Source organism: Leucoraja erinacea, chromosome 29 (genome assembly GCF_028641065.1).
Source record: "Leucoraja erinacea ecotype New England chromosome 29, Leri_hhj_1, whole genome shotgun sequence".
NCBI lineage: Eukaryota > Metazoa > Chordata > Chondrichthyes > Rajiformes > Rajidae > Leucoraja > Leucoraja erinaceus.
The window spans coordinates 5,877,882-5,895,344 of record NC_073405.1 but is presented as its reverse complement, the minus strand read 5'-3'; the positions used below and the strand labels follow the sequence as shown (position 1 = coordinate 5,895,344).

Here is a 17,463-nt window from a genome sequence, read left to right as displayed (position 1 = left end):
GCATTGTATCTGAACTGCAATATGGACATACCGTGATCGTTTAGGATATCTTGCCCCTGAAATATTGAATAAGGAAGTAGAGCAGAGAATCCACTGAAATTTGAAAAGAGAGAGTTAGATCGAGCTCTTCGGGCCTAGTGGAGTCAAGGGATACGGGATGAAGGCAGGCACGGGTTATTGATAGGGGACAATCAACCATGATCACAATGAATGGGGGTGCTCGCTCGAAGGGCCGAATGGCCTCCTCCTGCACCTATTTTCTATCTACCTAACAGAAGGAAAACAGGACAGCAGTAAAGTCGAAAACAATCTGTAAAAACAGAGAGTAAGAGCGGACAAGAAGCAATATCTCACAACAATTTACTCTCTGCAGGAGGGAGACTCTAGAATTCCAATTATTCATTTCCTTGGGTTCCGAGATTGAGTTTTAGGTCAGAATCAAAAACATCATATTAACAGAAACCGTATGACATGAAATAGCAGGACTAAATGTCCACCAAGGTTCATTTATCTTTATAGTGCAAATAAAGAAATGTCTTGATTCCCATCAGTAAGTCTGGCCTCATGGGAAGCATTTTTTTCAGGCTAACAATGTACCATTCAGCCTGCAATTTATGATGTGTCTCTCTGTCTCTCTCTCTCTCTCTCTTTCCCTGCCACCACCGATCATTTTGTTAAGCCTTTAATTTTTAGGCCTGAGAAATGACCTCTTGAACATTAAGTTTCCAATCATTGTATGGGCCAATGTTTTTATTTTGCTCCCAACCTCTGACAGCTGCTGCATGCAATTTAAGTTAGAATTGTGACTACATTTATCAGCTCAGGCTATGGATCAGAAACCGAATAAGCCTGTGGTAAAACCAGTCAACAGTCTGTAACCCTTGTGATTCTGCTTTATTGCATTTACACATCATCACAGCTCCTCAAAGAATACAACCGAAGGTCCCGTTACAACTGGGTACGTCACACCTGACGTTCATGTGACATTTAACTTCACAGAAAGCTAGCATAACTTGACCAATTGGTGACACCAATTGTGAAATGTGCAACAGTTTCGAGAACCAGAGGCCACAGTCTTAGAATAAAGGGGGAGGTCATTTAAGACCGAGGTGAGAAAAAACTTTTTCACCCAGAGAGTTGTGAATTTATGGAATTCCCTGCCGCAGAGGCCAGTGGAGGCCAAGTCACTGGATGGATTTAAGAGAGAGTTAGATAGAGCTCTAGGGGCTAGTGGAATCAAGGGATATGGAGAGAAGGCAGGCACGGGTTATTGATTGGGGACGATCAGCCATGATCACAATGAATGGCGGTACTGGGCTCGAAGGGCCGAATGGCCTCCTCCTGTACCTATTGTCTATATTTCTAGTTCTTCATTTGTACGTTGGTTTGGAGAAACAGTTGTGTTCAGTTTGTAGTTAACATTCAGGAGAAAAGGAGGCTTCTTCTCCGTACTGTTGCCACTAACTTTGTACCAGCGATGAAACGCTGTGCGGTTTATAGTCACACAGTATAGCCAAGGCCTCCGTACAATCATTTGCGCATTGCGGCCACAGCAACAACATCCTGTGCTGGAGTAAAGCATGAGATCGACCCGCTGCCCGCCACTAACTTTTAGTTGGTTTCATTACATATATTATTATCATCGTGGTGACTGAGATATACTGAGAAAAACTTATCAAAACAAATATGTCTCAGTGAAAGCGTCTTGTTTTACTTGCTATAGAAAGAGTCACAGTCATAAGTCATGGAGTGTGGAAACAGGCCCTTTGGCCCAACTTGCACATGCTGACCAACCAGCCCCATCTGCCTGCTTTTGGCCTATTTCTCTCTAAACCTATCCCATCCATGTACCTGTCGAAAACTCTTTTAAAAGTTGTGATAGTTGAGGCAGGTGCTATCTCATCTGGTAGACAAAAATGCTGGAGAAACTCAGCGGGTTAGGCAGCATCTATGGAGCAAAGGAATAGGTGACCTATTCCATTCACTCCATAGATGTTGCCTCACCCGCTGAGCTTCTCCAGCATTTTTGTCCACCTTCGATTTTTCCAGCATCTGCAGTTCTTCCTTAAATATCTCATCGGGTACCTCGTTCCATGCACCACCCTTTGTGAGAGAGGTTGCCCCTCAGGTTCCTGTTAAATCTTTCCCCGCTCACCATAAACCCATGTCCTCTTTACCCCGATTCTCCTACTTTGGGTTAAAGATTCTGTGCATTCACACGATGCATCTATTCCACTCATTATTTTGCACACTACCATAAGATCATCCCCCATCCTCCTGCACTCCAGGGAATAGAGTTCTAGTCTGGTTAACCTCTACCTATAGCTCATGCCCTTGAGTCGTGGCCACATCCTCCTAAACGATGTACTTCCACTATACCTGACATTCACACACACAATACACACGTTTAATACATGTACATAATACATGATGATAACAATAATAAGATACAAAACCCAGAGAGTTGTGAAATGTGTGGAATTCTCTGCCACAGAAGGCAGTGGAGGCCAATTCATTGGATGAATATAAGAGTTAAGGTCCTGTCCCACTTTCATGACCTTTTTTACTCGTGGACATTTTTCATCTTGTTGAAAAAACGCCCCGACCTACTTGATGCCACGAGTACCTACGACCTCGCGACGACCATGCTGCGAGTATGAATCAAGGGCAAACTCGGCAGAGGTTGTGAATTAGGCCGTGAAAGTGGGACTGGCCTTTTAGATAGAGCTCTCGGGGCTAGCGGAATCAAGGGATATGGGGAGAAGGCAGGCACGGGTTACTGATTGTGAATAATCAGACATGATCACAATGAAGGCAGTGGTGCTGCTGGCTCAAAGGGCCGAATGGCCGCCTCCTGCACCCATTTTCCACATTTCTATGTAAAAAAACAACTAAATGTTAGTATTGGGCAGTGGGCCGATCTCACTCTTCACACACCTGCTTGGGACATTGTTGCTGTGGTCACAATGCAACAAATTGTAGCACAGAGGTCTGCAGCATCTGACCTTGGCGGATACTGACCTGACTGTAAACCACACAACATTTCATCGCTGGTACAAAGTTAGTGGTGACAGTACTGAGAAGAAGCCTCCTTTTCACCGTATTAGACTGAATGCTAACTACAACTTTGTCTCCAAACCAACGTACAAATGAAGGACAGTTGCACATCTTACAATCGGTCAACTTTTGTGAAGTTAAATATCGCATGAACATTAAGTGCGGCCTAAAGTTTAACCAGTAGTCAGGGGACCTTTGGTTTCCAGGACCGCATCGGCAATCAGGATGCAGAATAGAACAATGCAAGCTGAAGAGTAGAGTGCTCACCGAGTCCTGATCTGCACAACTCCTGAAAGCTCAGGCCCCCATCTCCATATCATACAGGCCCTCCTCATCAGTATTAACATGACCTGCTTGCTATAATCGCAAATGGCAAGTACAGAGTCCAGCGACAATCTTGCCCCGGGAGCACACAAACTAGCGGTTCTTTATCCCTTCTCGTATCCCCTTCGAGGCGGTGCAGGCTCGAAGGGCTGAATGGCCTACTCCTGCACCTATTTTCTATGTATCTTGACAGGGCCTCGGTGCATATCAATAAAAAGTTTACTTTCCAACAGCTACACAATTCTTAGTTTAGTTTAGAAGATACAGCACGGGAACAGGCCCTTCGGCCCACCGAGTCCGCACCAACCAGCAATCCCCGCATACTAACACCATCCCCCACACACACACACACACACACCAGGGACCAGGAACAGTGGCTGCTTCGTGCAGTTGTTTACAATTATCGATCAGCGGAGGAACCTTCACAGACCACAAGCTGGAAAGGGTGTCATGTCTAAAGGGATAGGAGCGGAAATAGGCAGTTCGGCCCATCAAGTCTACTCCGCCATTCAATCATGGCCGATCTATCTCTCCCTCCTAACCCCATTCTCCTGCCTTCTCCCCACAACCCCTGGCATCTGTAATAATCAAGAATCTATCTATCGCTGCCTTAAAAATATCCATGGATTTGGCCTCCACAGCCGTCTGTGGCAATGAATTCCACAGATTCACCATCCTCTGATTAATGAAATACCTCCTCTTCTCTTTCCTTAAAGGAACGTCTTTTAATTCTGAGGCTGTGGACACTGGTCCTAGCTTCTCTCACTAGTGGAAACAACCTCTCCACATCCACTCTGTCCAATCCTTTCACTATTCGGTAAGTACTCGTATGCTGATGTTTGTATTGCTGTGGGTGACAATTCAATGAAAATCCCAATGACAAAATTAATAATTGACAATTGCCTAAAATAAGGCAGGAGTGGAAAATTAGATTGCTATTTATAAAAAAAATAGATTATCTGATCTTGGTTTCAATTTACATTCTAAAAATGTCCCCTCAAGCTACTGAATAAAGACAGATTGGTCAGCAAATAGACTCAATCTCAATCTACAGCATCAAGAAATTGTATTTCAACTCCACTGTCACATAATTAAACACAGTTTACTTCTGTTCTTACAGTTCTGTATAAAGTTTTGCTTCACAGATGTCCAACTTAAAAAAATTACTGAGGTTGCAGGTTTTCATTTCAAATAAATTGTTTGAATGATGTAAGCAAGTTACAAGGAGGAGGTGGATTTATGCAAGCACAGCAGTACAACAAAGGAGAGAGAGAGAGAGATTTACCCATTACATTGCAGCACTCACACTTTATTCGTGGGCCAAGTCTGACAACATCATTGATTGCTTATTTGGACTTGAGATTCTGCCACGGAAACAGGCCCTTCGGCCCACCTAGTCTACACCGACCAGCGATCACCACACGAGCACAATCCCGCACACACTCGGGACAATTTACGGAGGCCAATTAACCTACGAGCCTGTGCGTCTTTGAGATGTGGGAGGAAAGCAGAGCATTGCCTCCGCATATGTAAAATGGTCACGAACAAGGATTCCCACGAGTCCAGGAGGATCTCACATTTATGCGAGCAGCACCGGAAATTGGGGGAACAGCACCTCATATTCCGTTTGGGGAGTATGCATCCTGGGGGCATGAACATCGAATTCTCCCAATTTTGTTAGTCCTTGCTGTCTCCTCCCCTTCCTCAGTCCCCCTGCTGTCTCCTCCCATCCCCCAGCCTTCGGGCTCCTCCTCCTTGTTCCTTTCTTGTCCCCGCCCACCCCCGCCCCCGATCAGTCTGAAGAAGGGTTTCGGCCCGAAACGTTGCCCATTTCCTTCGCTCCATAGATGCTGCTGCACCCGCTGAGTTTCTCCAGCTTTTTTGTGTAACCTTCGATTCTCCAGCACCTGCAGTTCCTTCTTAAACACTCACATTTATCCTTCCGGGTCAGAGTTTACCACTTACCTAGAACAAATGCACAATGGGCCTAAATGTAAAAGTTGACAGGCTTGCTCTTTTTCTGGATTCACAAAAGGCTGCTTTAGAGAGCCGAGTATGTAAGTCACGTTGATCACATTTTTTGCTCTTTTTCTGGATTCACAAAAGGCTGCTTTAGAGAGCCGAGTATGTAAGTCACGTTGATCACATTTTTTTTGGGTTATTAACTTTCATGTCTTCCCTGCACAATTCGGCTTTCTTCAATCCTGTAATTCAAAAGTCAGCAGTCGAGGAACCTCTGTAGCCCCAAGACGAGAATTCAGCACTGAAGCACTGGGTCAGTGAACAGGGAACCATCCATGACGAGATGATTCAGAACATTTCATTCCCTAATTGCAGTATATTTCACACGTCCGGAAGAGAATTCAAAGTTAATTCCATGTTCAACACCAAAGATCCTATAGCGAGCAAGATAGTTCCCTCAACGAAAAAGACGTGGTACGGTCGTGGGCCAGATTCATAGGTAATTTTCCACCCCATTTCCGTAAACCGGCTTCCGTCTCCGCACCAAAGATCCCATAGATCCCGGAGCTAAGATGCCAGTGCGGAGACGGAATCCGGTTACGGAAACATCCTCGTTAAAAATAAAAGTTATTTGTGAAAAATCTTCTCATTTTCAGAATTATAATTTATTAACACAAACTGTTTCCCCGCAACGTTGATTACACTGCAAGTCGGGACGGGTTACTGAAATGGATGAAAAAAAAGGCCCATGTTCCGCTCCGTTGCGTACTACACGTCCGCCCCCTGCATTTAGAAGGAGTGGTCTATCTTGCTTGCTATAGGATCTTTGGTCAACAATACCTTTCGCTCTATAACATTCTGTTCTGAAGGCGTTGCACAATGGCCGAGCGGTCGAGCTGCTGCCTAACAGCGCCGGAGACCGAGGTTCGACCTTGACCTCGGGTGCTGTCTGTACGGGGTCCGCACGCTCGCCCTGTGACCGTGTGGGTTTTCTCCGGGTGCTCCCGTTTCCTCTCGCATTCCAAGGACGTGCAGGTTAATTCGCTTCTGTAAATTGTCCCTAGTGTGTGTAAGATAGAACTAGTGTACAGGTTGGCACGGACTCAATGGGCCGGGATTTCTAAATTCTCCAGATACCAGAGTCCATTATTCATGACTAACTTGCATTCTAATCTTACTGAAAGAGTGCGCAGCATGATGAGAGTCTATTCAGAACAAGTCCATGTCAACTCTCTGAGATCTGGTTAGACCTATTCAAATGTTCAATCACTGAATCAGATCAACAAATCGACGTCAACTGTTCTATTGCAGGTAGAATTAATGAGGCAATGTCATCATTTCAACCACTTGGAAGAATTAGATCTAAAGTATTTTAAATTGTAGACGATTGCTGAATATTTGCTGAAGATTATTGGCACTGATAGCGAGCTGCTCTCTTAGCTGAAAATGTCAGCACTTCAAAGTAATCCATTATCCATTTCATGAGGTTCCATGAATGTTTGGTGAAGTTCTGCATAAATAAGGGGCCATAACCGCATCCTGTATTGCATGAAGGCCCAGAATGCATGAAAGATCAGAATAGCAAATTATATAGCTTGACATTTCAACCGAGCTACCTTGTAGGGTTTGAAAAATGACATTATTCCACTGGAACATCAGACGGGGGCCAATAAGCTGAGAGTACAGTCTGGTTTTCACTTATCGATCTCTAATTTTACTGGATAGAGTCCAGCTCGCTCTCCAAGTGCTGACATCATTCACCGTGACTTAGCTAAACAACGGAACACAAATACTTCCTGTGCCAGTACATTTCCTTGCTTCACGAAACACAAGAGGCCAGCGCTCAAAATGTGGATCAGCCAGAAAAAGAATGAGGACAGACTTGATAACTGATAGTTAGTGCCAACTGCAAATTTTATAATCCTGCAAATCACAGACGAAGGCAAATACATTCACTGTCCCAAGAAATAATAAAATACTGAATAGCAAATTATCCTTATAACCCAGCAGTATGAATATTGATTTCTCCAAGTCAAGTCACCCTTGCTTTCCCTCTCTCTCTCTCTCTCAGTCCCTCCCCCATCCTAGTTCTCCGACTAGTTTCATTGTCCTCTTGATTAAATGTTAATCCGAGTTAGGAATAAAAGCCTTCCTGTTAGTATTCAAAAAAAAAAAAAAAATTAAGAGAAGGACATCATAATTTAAGAGGGTTGTGTATTTTTGAAACATGTAAAGTGAGAACCAATGCAAAATATAGATGTGTCTCAGTTTTGGGAGTCAAATTATGGAACGGGCTTAGTGACGAGTTGAAATTTTGTCGCACTCTGTTGAGTTTCAAAAAAAGCCTTAAAATGTAAAATAATTATAATGTAAAATGATTCAAATGTAAAATAAGTAAGAATTACAATTTGGAGATTTTTTTTTTTTTTCCATTTGTAATGCTGATATTCTGGGTTATCTAATGGATTCTGGAGTATGGTGTACAATTTTGGTCGCCTAATTATAGGAAGGATGTCAACAAAATAGAGAGAGTACAGAGGAGATTTACTAGAATGTTGCCTGGGTTTCAGCAACTAAGTTACAGAGAAAGGTTGAACAAGTTAGGGCTTTATTCTTTGGAGCGCAGAAGGTTAAGGGGGGACTTGATAGAGGTTTTTAAAATGATGAGAGGGATAGATAGAGTTGGCGTGGATAAGCTTTTCCCACTGAGAGTAGGGAAGATTCAAACAAGGGGACATGACATGAGAATTAAGGGACTGAAGTTTAGGGGTAAATGAGGGGGAACTTCTTTACTCAGAGAGTGGTAGCTGTGTGGAATGAGCTTCCAGTGAAGGTGGTGGAGGCAGGTTATTTTTTATCATTTAAAAATAAATTGGATAGTTATATGGATGGGAAGGGAATGGAGGGTTATGGTCTGAGCGCAGGTATATGGGACTAGGGGAGATTATGTGTTCGGCACGGACTAGAAGGGTCGAGATGGCCTGTTTCCGTGCTGTAATTGTTATATGGATTGTATAGGATAGGCAAAAATAAGCTTTGTGGCTTCAGCCTATTCCTTTTTCGGTCATAATGTGAAAGTCGTGTGAAATATTCAGACAGATTGTAATGTTTTTAAGAAGGAACTGCAGATGCTGGAAAATCGAAGGTAGACAAAAATGCTGGTGAAACTCAGTGGGTGCAGCAGCATCTATGGAGCGAAGGAGATAGGCAACGTTTCGGGCCGAAACGTTGCCTATTTCCTTTCCGAAACGTTGCCTATTTCCTTCCCGAAACGTTGCCTATTTCCTTCACAAAACATTGCCTATTTCCTTCCCGAAACGTTGCCTATTTCCTTCCCGAAACGTTGCCTATTTCCTTCCCAAAACGTTGCCTATTTCCTTCCCAAAACGTTGCCTATTTCCTTCCCGAAACGTTGCCTATTTCCTTCCCGAAACGTTGCCTATTTCCTTCCCGAAACGTTGCCTATTTCCTTCCCGAAACGTTGCCTATTTCCTTCCCGAAACGTTGCCTATTTCCTTCCCGAAACGTTGCCTATTTCCTTCCCGAAACGTTGCCTATTTCCTTCCCGAAACGTTGCCTATTTCCTTCCCGAAACGTTGCCTATTTCCTTCCCGAAACGTTGCCTATTTCCTTCCCGAAACGTTGCCTATTTCCTTCCCGAAACGTTGCCTATTTCCTTCCCGAAACGTCGCCTATTTCCTTCCCGAAACGTTGCCTATTTCCCTCCCAAAACGTTACCTATTTCCTTCCCGAAACGTTGCCTATTTCCTTCCCGAAACGTTGCCTATTTCCTTCCCGAAACGTTGCCTATTTCCTTCCCGTTGCCTATTTCCTTCCCGAAACGTTGCCTATTTCCTTCCCGAAACGTTGCCTATTTCCTTCCCGAAACGTTGCCTATTTCCTTCCCGAAACGTTGCCTATTTCCTTCCCGAAACGTTGCCTATTTCCTTCCCGAAACGTTGCCTATTTCCTTCCCGAAACGTTACCTATTTCCTTCCCGAAACGTTGCCTATTTCCTTCCCGAAACGTTGCCTATTTCCTTCCCGAAACGTTGCCTATTTCCTTCCCGAAACGTTGTCTATTTCCTTCGCTCCATAGATGCTGCTGCACCCGCTGAGTTTCTCCAGAATTTATGTGTACCTTCGATTTTCCAGCATCTGCAGTTCCTTCTTAAACATTTTTTCAGTTAACACTGAAGTGAATGGGAGATCACAGTTGGAGTGGGAGAGAATAACAGGGGGACTGGCAGTTTTAGTTTAGTTTAATTTAGAGATACAGGAACGGAAACAGGCCCTTCGGCCCACCGGGTCAGCGATCCCTACACCCACCAGGGACAATTTTAAAAATCAAGTAAATCGGGTTCCCAAAACCACATTGAAAACCAGGACCAGCAGTCAGATAAGAGGATGTCGAACTAACGATATATAGCACGGAAACACGCACTTCACGCCGGCCAAGAAGTCTATCCAACTTAAGGTAGACACAAAAAGCCAGAGTAACTCAGCGGGACAAACAGCATCTCTGGAGAGAAGGACTCCAGAACAAGAGGTCACAGTTTAAGGATAAGGGGGAAATCTTTTAGGACCGAGATGAGAAAACCATTTTTTACACAGAGAGTGGTGAATCTCTGGAACTCTCTGCCACGGAAGGTAGTTGGGGCCACAGTTCATTGGCTATATTTAAGAGGGAGTTAGATGTGGCCCTTGTGGCTAAAGGGATCAGGGGGTATGGAGAGAAGGCAGGTACAGGATACGGAGTTGGATGATCAGCCATGATCATATTGAATGGCGGTGCAGGCTCAAAGGGCTGAATGGCCTACTCCTGCACCTTTTTTCTATGTTTCTATTTTTCTATGTTACTATGAATGGGTGACGTTTCAGGTCGAGCCCCTTCTTCATACTGTCTATCCAACTTAGTCCCATGACTTTTTCTTTTCTTGTACCTGTTCAAATGTCTTCTATGTGATGTTGTTGTATCTGCCTCGCCTCATAACTTAAGCCCTCCAGGTCCTGATACCGTCCTCAAGGATCTGTTTACACTCGTTCCTGCTTAATGACATTCTCCTTGTACCTGGGAAGCCAGAACTACACACACTATTTCAGGTGCTGTCTCACCAACAACTTGTACAGTTGCATCGTGATGCCCAACTGAATTTCTCCAACAGGGCTATTCAACCCAAAAATGGTCGCAGCAGAGTTCAAATCCAGGAAGAAATGGGGTAGTTAAAAATAAAGTCATACAGAAAAACAAAAACACAGAATATCAACTCAATCAAAGGTCGCCTGTATTGGCAGTTTGCAAACAAGCAGTCATCAAATTAATATATTGCTAAATAAATCAACCATTTTTGCATTCTTTGTAAGAAAGTCCAAGTTTCTAGACTGGTTTAGTTATTGATACAGTGCGGATAGAGGCCCTTCGGCCCACCGAGCCCGTACCGACCAGTGGGCCCCACACATTAACACAAACCAACACACAAGGGACAATTTACACTTATACCAAGAATACAAACCCAAGACAACTTCTTACAAACACGTACGTCTCTGGAGTGCGGGAGGAAACCGAAGATCTCGGAGAAAACCCACGCGGTCATGGGGAGAACGTGCAAACTCCGCACAGAGAGCGCCCGTAGTCGGGATCAAAAGCGGGTCTCTGGCGCTGAAAGCGCTGCAAGGCAGAAATTCTACCACTGCGCCACCATGCCGCCCACATGGTGCATCGTGATAAGAGTTGATTTGATGCAACTTCATTATTAAAGCACAAAGTATATGATGCAACTTTGAGGCGGTCAATAACACTCTTGGGTAATGGATGTATGGCACCCTGGGGGGGTGGGGGGGGGTGGGGGGGCTGGGGGGGGGGGGGGGAACCCACTGGAGGAACCCACTGGGGGGGGGGGGGAACCCACTAGGGAACGCAACTCATTGATTTTGCATTAACTCACATGGTTGACCACATACCTGCCATGGGAAGGCTGTTTCCATTCAGCTTTTGCAACGTACTGATGAGGTGATGGAAACTTTGCAGGGTGTGGTCCTGGTTGGCATGATGCAGGACCTTCTGAGCATCCGAGAACAAACGAGAAACACTGCACAACAACATCAGAAATGTATCCATCATTAAGTGGGACACTTGCAAAGTCTCATATAGAAATGAAGTGTGAAAACAGGCCCTTCGGCCCAACTTGCCCACACTGACCAACATGGCCCATCTACATTAGTCCCACCACCCGCCCATATCCCTCCAAACCTGTCCTATCCACGTACCTGTCCAATCGTTTCTTAAACGGCAGGAGAATGGGGTTAGGAGGGAGAGGTAGATCAGCCGTGATTGAACGGCAGAGTGGACTTGATGGGCCGAATGGCCTAATTCTACTCCCATTCCTTATGACCGCTCACCGTAGAGTCCCAGTGTTCCCTCCTTTGAGATTTGCTGACCTAGCCCAGCAAGGTAATGAAATCAGAGTGGCTCCTGCCTCATTCTGTCACAGCATGGATATGCTCTCTCAGGAGCTTAGCTTCAGTGGCATCTGGCCAGAGGACAAAGAATCCTTCACTCCTGGCTACTCTCTGCTGTTTGCACTGCTGACACTGCTTGGTCAAGGGTGGCAAAGGCTGATGAAGGTGGTGGTGGTGGGTGAGAGGGGGGGGAGGGAGGTGGGTGGTAAATGAATACAGGCCCTCCTGGCTTACAACCCCCCAATTTCTGTATAGGCCGCACATCAGAGCCAGTGTTCGGGAGACTGTTCCAACAGGTTTGCCTGCAGCATCTGCAACGAGGAAACTCAATCTGAGGCTGCTTTCAAGCCTTGCAAGCTGTCCGAGTTACAAAACAGTTCACGGGAGTAGAAAGGAACTGTGGACGCTGGTTTATACCGACGGCGGACACAAAGAACTGGGGTTCTCTGCCTCAAGAGGGCGGTGGAGGCGGGTTCTCTGGATGCTTTCAAGAGAGAGCTGGATAGGGCTCTTAAAAATAGCGGAGTCGGGGGATATGGGGAGAAGGCAGGAACGGGGTACTGATTGGGGATGATCAGCATTGATCACATTGAATGGCGGTGCTGGCTCGAAGGGCCGAATCGCCTACTCCTGCACCTATTGTCTATTGTAACTCAGCGGGACAGGCGGCATTCAGATTCAGATTCAGATTCAATTTTAATTGTCATTGTCAGTGTACAGTACAGAGACAACGAAATGCATTTCAGGCATCCCGGAAGAAAAAGGAATAGGTGGCGTTTAAGAGTCGGGTCCCTTCTTCTTCACACTGGAACAAGAAGTCACCCATTCCCCTTTTCTCCTGAGATGCTGCCCGACCCGCTGAGTAACTCGGGCACTTTGCATCTATCACAGGAGCAGAAGGAATGTGTCGGAAGGAACTGCAGATGCTGGTTTATACTGAAGGTGGGCACAAAAAAAGCTGGAGTAACTCAACGGGACAGGCGGCATCACCGGAGAGAAGGAATGGGTGACGTTTTTCGGGTCGAGACCCTTCTTCAGAAAGGGTGCCCGTTAAAACGGGCACCCTTTCTGAAGAAAGGTCTCGACCCGAAACGTCACCCTTAAACGGGCACCCTTTCCGAAGAAGGCTCTCGACCCGAAACGTCACCCAACTTCCTCCCCTCCAGAGACACTGCCCAGCCCGCTGAGTTACTCCAGCACTTTCGGTCCATCACTGGAGCAGAACGCTTACGTATTCAGGGGAGGATCTGTATCGGTGAGAATTGTTCCAGATTTCTCCGCAGCCGACCCAGGTTTCCATGCCAACAACGATAGAAAAACCATGGACATGCTTGCTGTCCAATAAATCTCATGTTTATCTTGAGGTGGTCATAGATTTGAAAACGCAGACTGGGGCACAAACTAAACCATATATAACGCTGATTACAATTTTAGACAATTTAGGCCACAGTCGATCTAAAAATCATATGACTATCAAAATCTTCAACACAATAAAATAATTTGTTTGTTAACGATTCAACACTTTCCACGTCCACTGTTATATCTAGAAGCTGATTTCACAAATTGATAACACTGTATTAATTCAGTTTCTGCAATATGACAGATATAAACATTTCTATTCCATTTTTAATTTACTTTCATGCTAACTCTTGTTCGCAAGTTAAGGGCCTGTCCCACTTGGCGCCATCTTCTCACATAATTCAAGCCCTAATGATGGATGTCAGTCTGTCTCACAACTCGGAATGCGTCTCATATTCCAAACTGGACAAAGCGTTCAGAGATCGTGTGTTATAGGAGCAGAATTAGGCCATTCGGCCCATCTAGTCTACTCCGCCATTCTCCCCCGTGGGTTTTCTCCGAGATCTTGGTAAATGTAAATTGTCCCTGGTTTGTGTAGGATAGTAGACAAAAGTGCTGGAGAAACTCAGCGGGTGCAGCAGCATCTGTGGAGCGAAGGAAATAGGCAACATTTGGGGCCGAAACCCTTCTTCAGACATGATGTAGGGTGGGGGGAGGGGGCAGTAAGGAGAAAGGAAGAGGAGGAGCCCGAGGGCTGGGGGAGAGCTGAGAAGGGGAGGAGACAGCAAGGGCTACCGGAAATTGGAGAAGTCAATGTTTATGCCGCTAGGGTGCAGACTGCCCAAGCGGAATACGAGGTGCTGCTCCTCCAATTTCCGCTGGTGTAGGATAGTGTTCATGTGCGGGGATCGCTGGTCGGCGTGGGCCCGGATGGCCTGTTTCAGCGCTGTACCTCACCGAACGAAATCACGGCTGATCTATCTTTCCCACTCAACCCCATTCTCCTGCCTTCGCCCCATTACCCCTGATCCCCCAGATCAATTTAGCAAGACCTGTGCATTATTTGATCGCAAGCTCCTCCCACGGACATGGGCCTCGTTTGGTTGCGTGGCTCAGCAGCGTTCCTCGATTGTTATTCTGCACGGGTCAGGCACAGGTAATTGGTCAGAACAGAGCACATTATCAATGCTTACATAGACTGGTTGAAATTGCCCACAATCCCCGGAGTTTCTCCTGGCGTGGCGTGCTGGAAGCAAGGATTATTAATGTTACAGATGATCCCCTGTATCCATGGCAGTGTTCCTGCTGAGGGCAGCGCCTTGTTTGGAAAATGGCCTGTCAAGAGAAACAAGCAAACTGTCAATTCACATAAAGCCATTTCTACTTTTTCTATTCAACCCTCATGACTATCAGGTTTTCTATTTCGAACATACATTGCAAGTTAACTTGGATGGGGAAAACTAAAAAGGTAAATGGAATTAGTACAAAATGCTGGAGTAACTCAGCGTGACAGACAGCATCTCTGGAGAGAAGCAATGGGTGACGTTTTGGTTCTAGACCCTTCCTCAGACTGGGTCTTGACCTTGCCTGAACAAGGGTCTCGACCCGAAACGTCAATAGACAATAGGCAATAGGTGCAGGAGTAGGCCATTCAGCCCTTCGAGCCAGCACCGCCATTCAATGTGATCATGGCTGATCATCCCCAATCAGTACCCCGTTCCTGCCTTCTCCCCATATCCCCTGACTCCGCTATCTTTAAGAGTTCTATCTAGCTCTCTCTTGAAAGTATCCAGAGAAATGGCCTCCACCGCCCTCTGAGGCAGAGAATTCCACAGACTCACTGCTCTCTGTGAGAAAAAGTGTTTCCTCGTCTTCGTTCTAAATGGCTTACTCCTTATTCTTAAACAGTGTGTGGCCCCTGGTTCTGGTCCCGCTGAGTTACTCCAGCATTTTGTGTCTATCTTTGGTTTTAACCAGCATCTGCAGTTCCTTCCTACACATAAATGTCATTAACATCCAGCTTTAAACACAGTGTGAATACAACACTATGTTTGCATGATTTGGCAGGTTTAACTGTTGACGTGAAGAAACGGCTCACAGGAATAAGCAGAGAAGTCGAGCAGCTTTTCCTTGTATTTCCAAGTAGACTGGTGTCTGGAACTAGAAACGCATCCCATGCATTATCCTTGAAGACAGGTTCTCCACTCCATAAAAGGGTTACAGGACTATGCTATGAGGATGTTCCCAGGACTAGAGGGTCTGAGCTATAGGCAGAGGTTGAATAGGCTGGGACTCTATCCCTTGGAGCGCTGAGGGGAGGAGGGTGAGGGGTGGTCTTATAAATAAGTGTTCGGCACAGACTGCAACAACTAGGTTCAGGAATAGCTACTTCCCCACAACCATCAGCTATTAAACCTGGCTCGGACAAAACTCTGATTATTAATAACCACTTTCTGCTATTTGCACTTTATCAGTTTATTTATTCATGTGTGTATATATATATATTTATATCATGGTATATGGACACATTTATCTGTTTTGTAGTAAATGCCTACTATGTTCTGTGTGCTTAAGCAAAGCAAGAATGTCATTGTCCTATACAGGGACACATGACAATAAACTCACTTGAACTTGAACTTGAAGGGCCGAGATGGCCTGTTTTCCGTGCTGTAATTGTCATATGGCTATAGAGGTGAATAAGATAATGAGAGGGATAGATTGGGTAGATGCACAGAGTCCCTAGTCGAGACCCTTCTTCAGACTGGTGCACAGGGGATTATTGGTCCGCCCAGATTCAGTAGGCCAAAGGTTCAGTTTCTGCACTGCATCTTCAAACTAAAGCCAAATATACATTGTTAGCCAAAACAAAACAAGGTTGCTGGAGGAGGATTCAGATAGTTGGCTCAGGCGGCTTAATGGCAGCATCTTGCCAAGATAAAGTAAAAACAGATTCCTTTTAAGTTTAGAATGGTGCCAAGTGAATCTCACATGAAGATGGTCAACTGGAATAACCAGCAGAGAGAAAAGCTTCAAAACCACAAGTTTGGTTCACAAGGCAACCTTCCCTTTCTGCTGGAAATGCATAACACAGAGAGTGATACTTGTCCTCAACCCCTGGCCGACAGCCAAAGGCATCTGTGAGGCAGAGCACTCTTGCTCCCAATCAACTTATCTCATGCCGTCCAGACCCATTGCTATGGGCAACACTGGTCAGTGTGGCAGCCCGCACCAACGTCACTGACTTCATAAAGCAAATGCCACTGCTGCAGTCGATATTTAGTTTATCGTCACGTGTGCCGGGGCAGAGTGAAAAGCTTTTGTTACGTGCTAACCAGTCATTGGGAAAACCAAGTGATTACAATCGAACCGCCCACAGCGTGCAGATGAATGATAAAGGGAATAACGTGAATAATGTTTAGTGCGATATAAAGTCCAATCCAAAGAAAGTCCAAGGGTCACCAACGAAGTAGATACTAGCTCAGGACTGCTCTCTGGTTGATGGTAGAATGATTCAGTTGCCTGAACCACACTGGGAAGAAACTGTCCCCGAATCTGGAAATGGGCGTTTTCATACTTCTGTACTTTTTGCCCACTATATATCGACAGAACAGAGATACATCAAAAGTCTCCAAATTCTCATGCATAATGTACATATACCAATATGTCACTTCCATATAAACATCCTTATGCACTTTAACATGCATCTAGCTTGTCCAGTCCTTTTATTATTTTATATGTTTCTATAAGATGCCCCCTCATCCTTCTAAACTCCATTGAATACAAGCCTAGTCTTTTCAATCTTTCAACATTTAGTTTTCATTTGTTTAAGAAAGAACTGCAGATGCTGGAAAAATCGCAGGTAGTCAAAGATGCAGGAGGAACTCGGCGGGTGAGGCAGCATCTGTGGAGCGAAGGAATAGGTGACGTTTCGGGTCTCGACCCGAAACGTCACCTATTCCTTCGCTCCATAGATGCTGCCTCACCCGACAAGTTTCTCCAGCATTTTTGTCTACCTTTAGTTTTCATTTAATTTTCTCTTCTCCAAGGGCACTGATCCCTGCTGCGGTAAAGAACCTCGTGCAATAGTTGGTTCAATTGTCATTCACATGACATTCCCGCCATCCCAGGGGTCAATCTCGTGAAGGGAAACCTTTTGACAGAAGTGGCTGAAGACCCTTTAGTGGTCGAGTAGGGAGGAGCAGGATGGAGAGATGGGAAGGTAGGGACATAAGACTGAACCCAGCGGCAAGCGGCAAATGTTCAAACAATTGCTTCTGCTCATCTTGATTGGGAAACTCAATCCGCTGCCCAGCTAGGTCTGAGCTATAGGGAAAGGTTGAGCAGGCTAGGACAGAGAAGATTT

The 17,463-nt window shown here is 45.4% G+C and overlaps 1 protein-coding gene across 1 annotated transcript in view; it reads right to left on the bottom strand.

The window, feature by feature from the left end:
- Positions 1 to 17,463, bottom strand: part of LOC129711062 (phospholipid-transporting ATPase ABCA1-like) — a 136,899-nt gene that overhangs the window by 94,740 nt on the left and 24,696 nt on the right. The window contains exons 4-5 of the mRNA XM_055658424.1: positions 14,294 to 14,435; positions 11,304 to 11,431 (exon numbers count right to left, since the gene is read on the bottom strand). Of these exons, the coding sequence (XP_055514399.1) occupies positions 11,304 to 11,431; positions 14,294 to 14,435 (270 nt within the window). The remainder of the gene's footprint in view (positions 1 to 11,303; positions 11,432 to 14,293; positions 14,436 to 17,463) is intronic.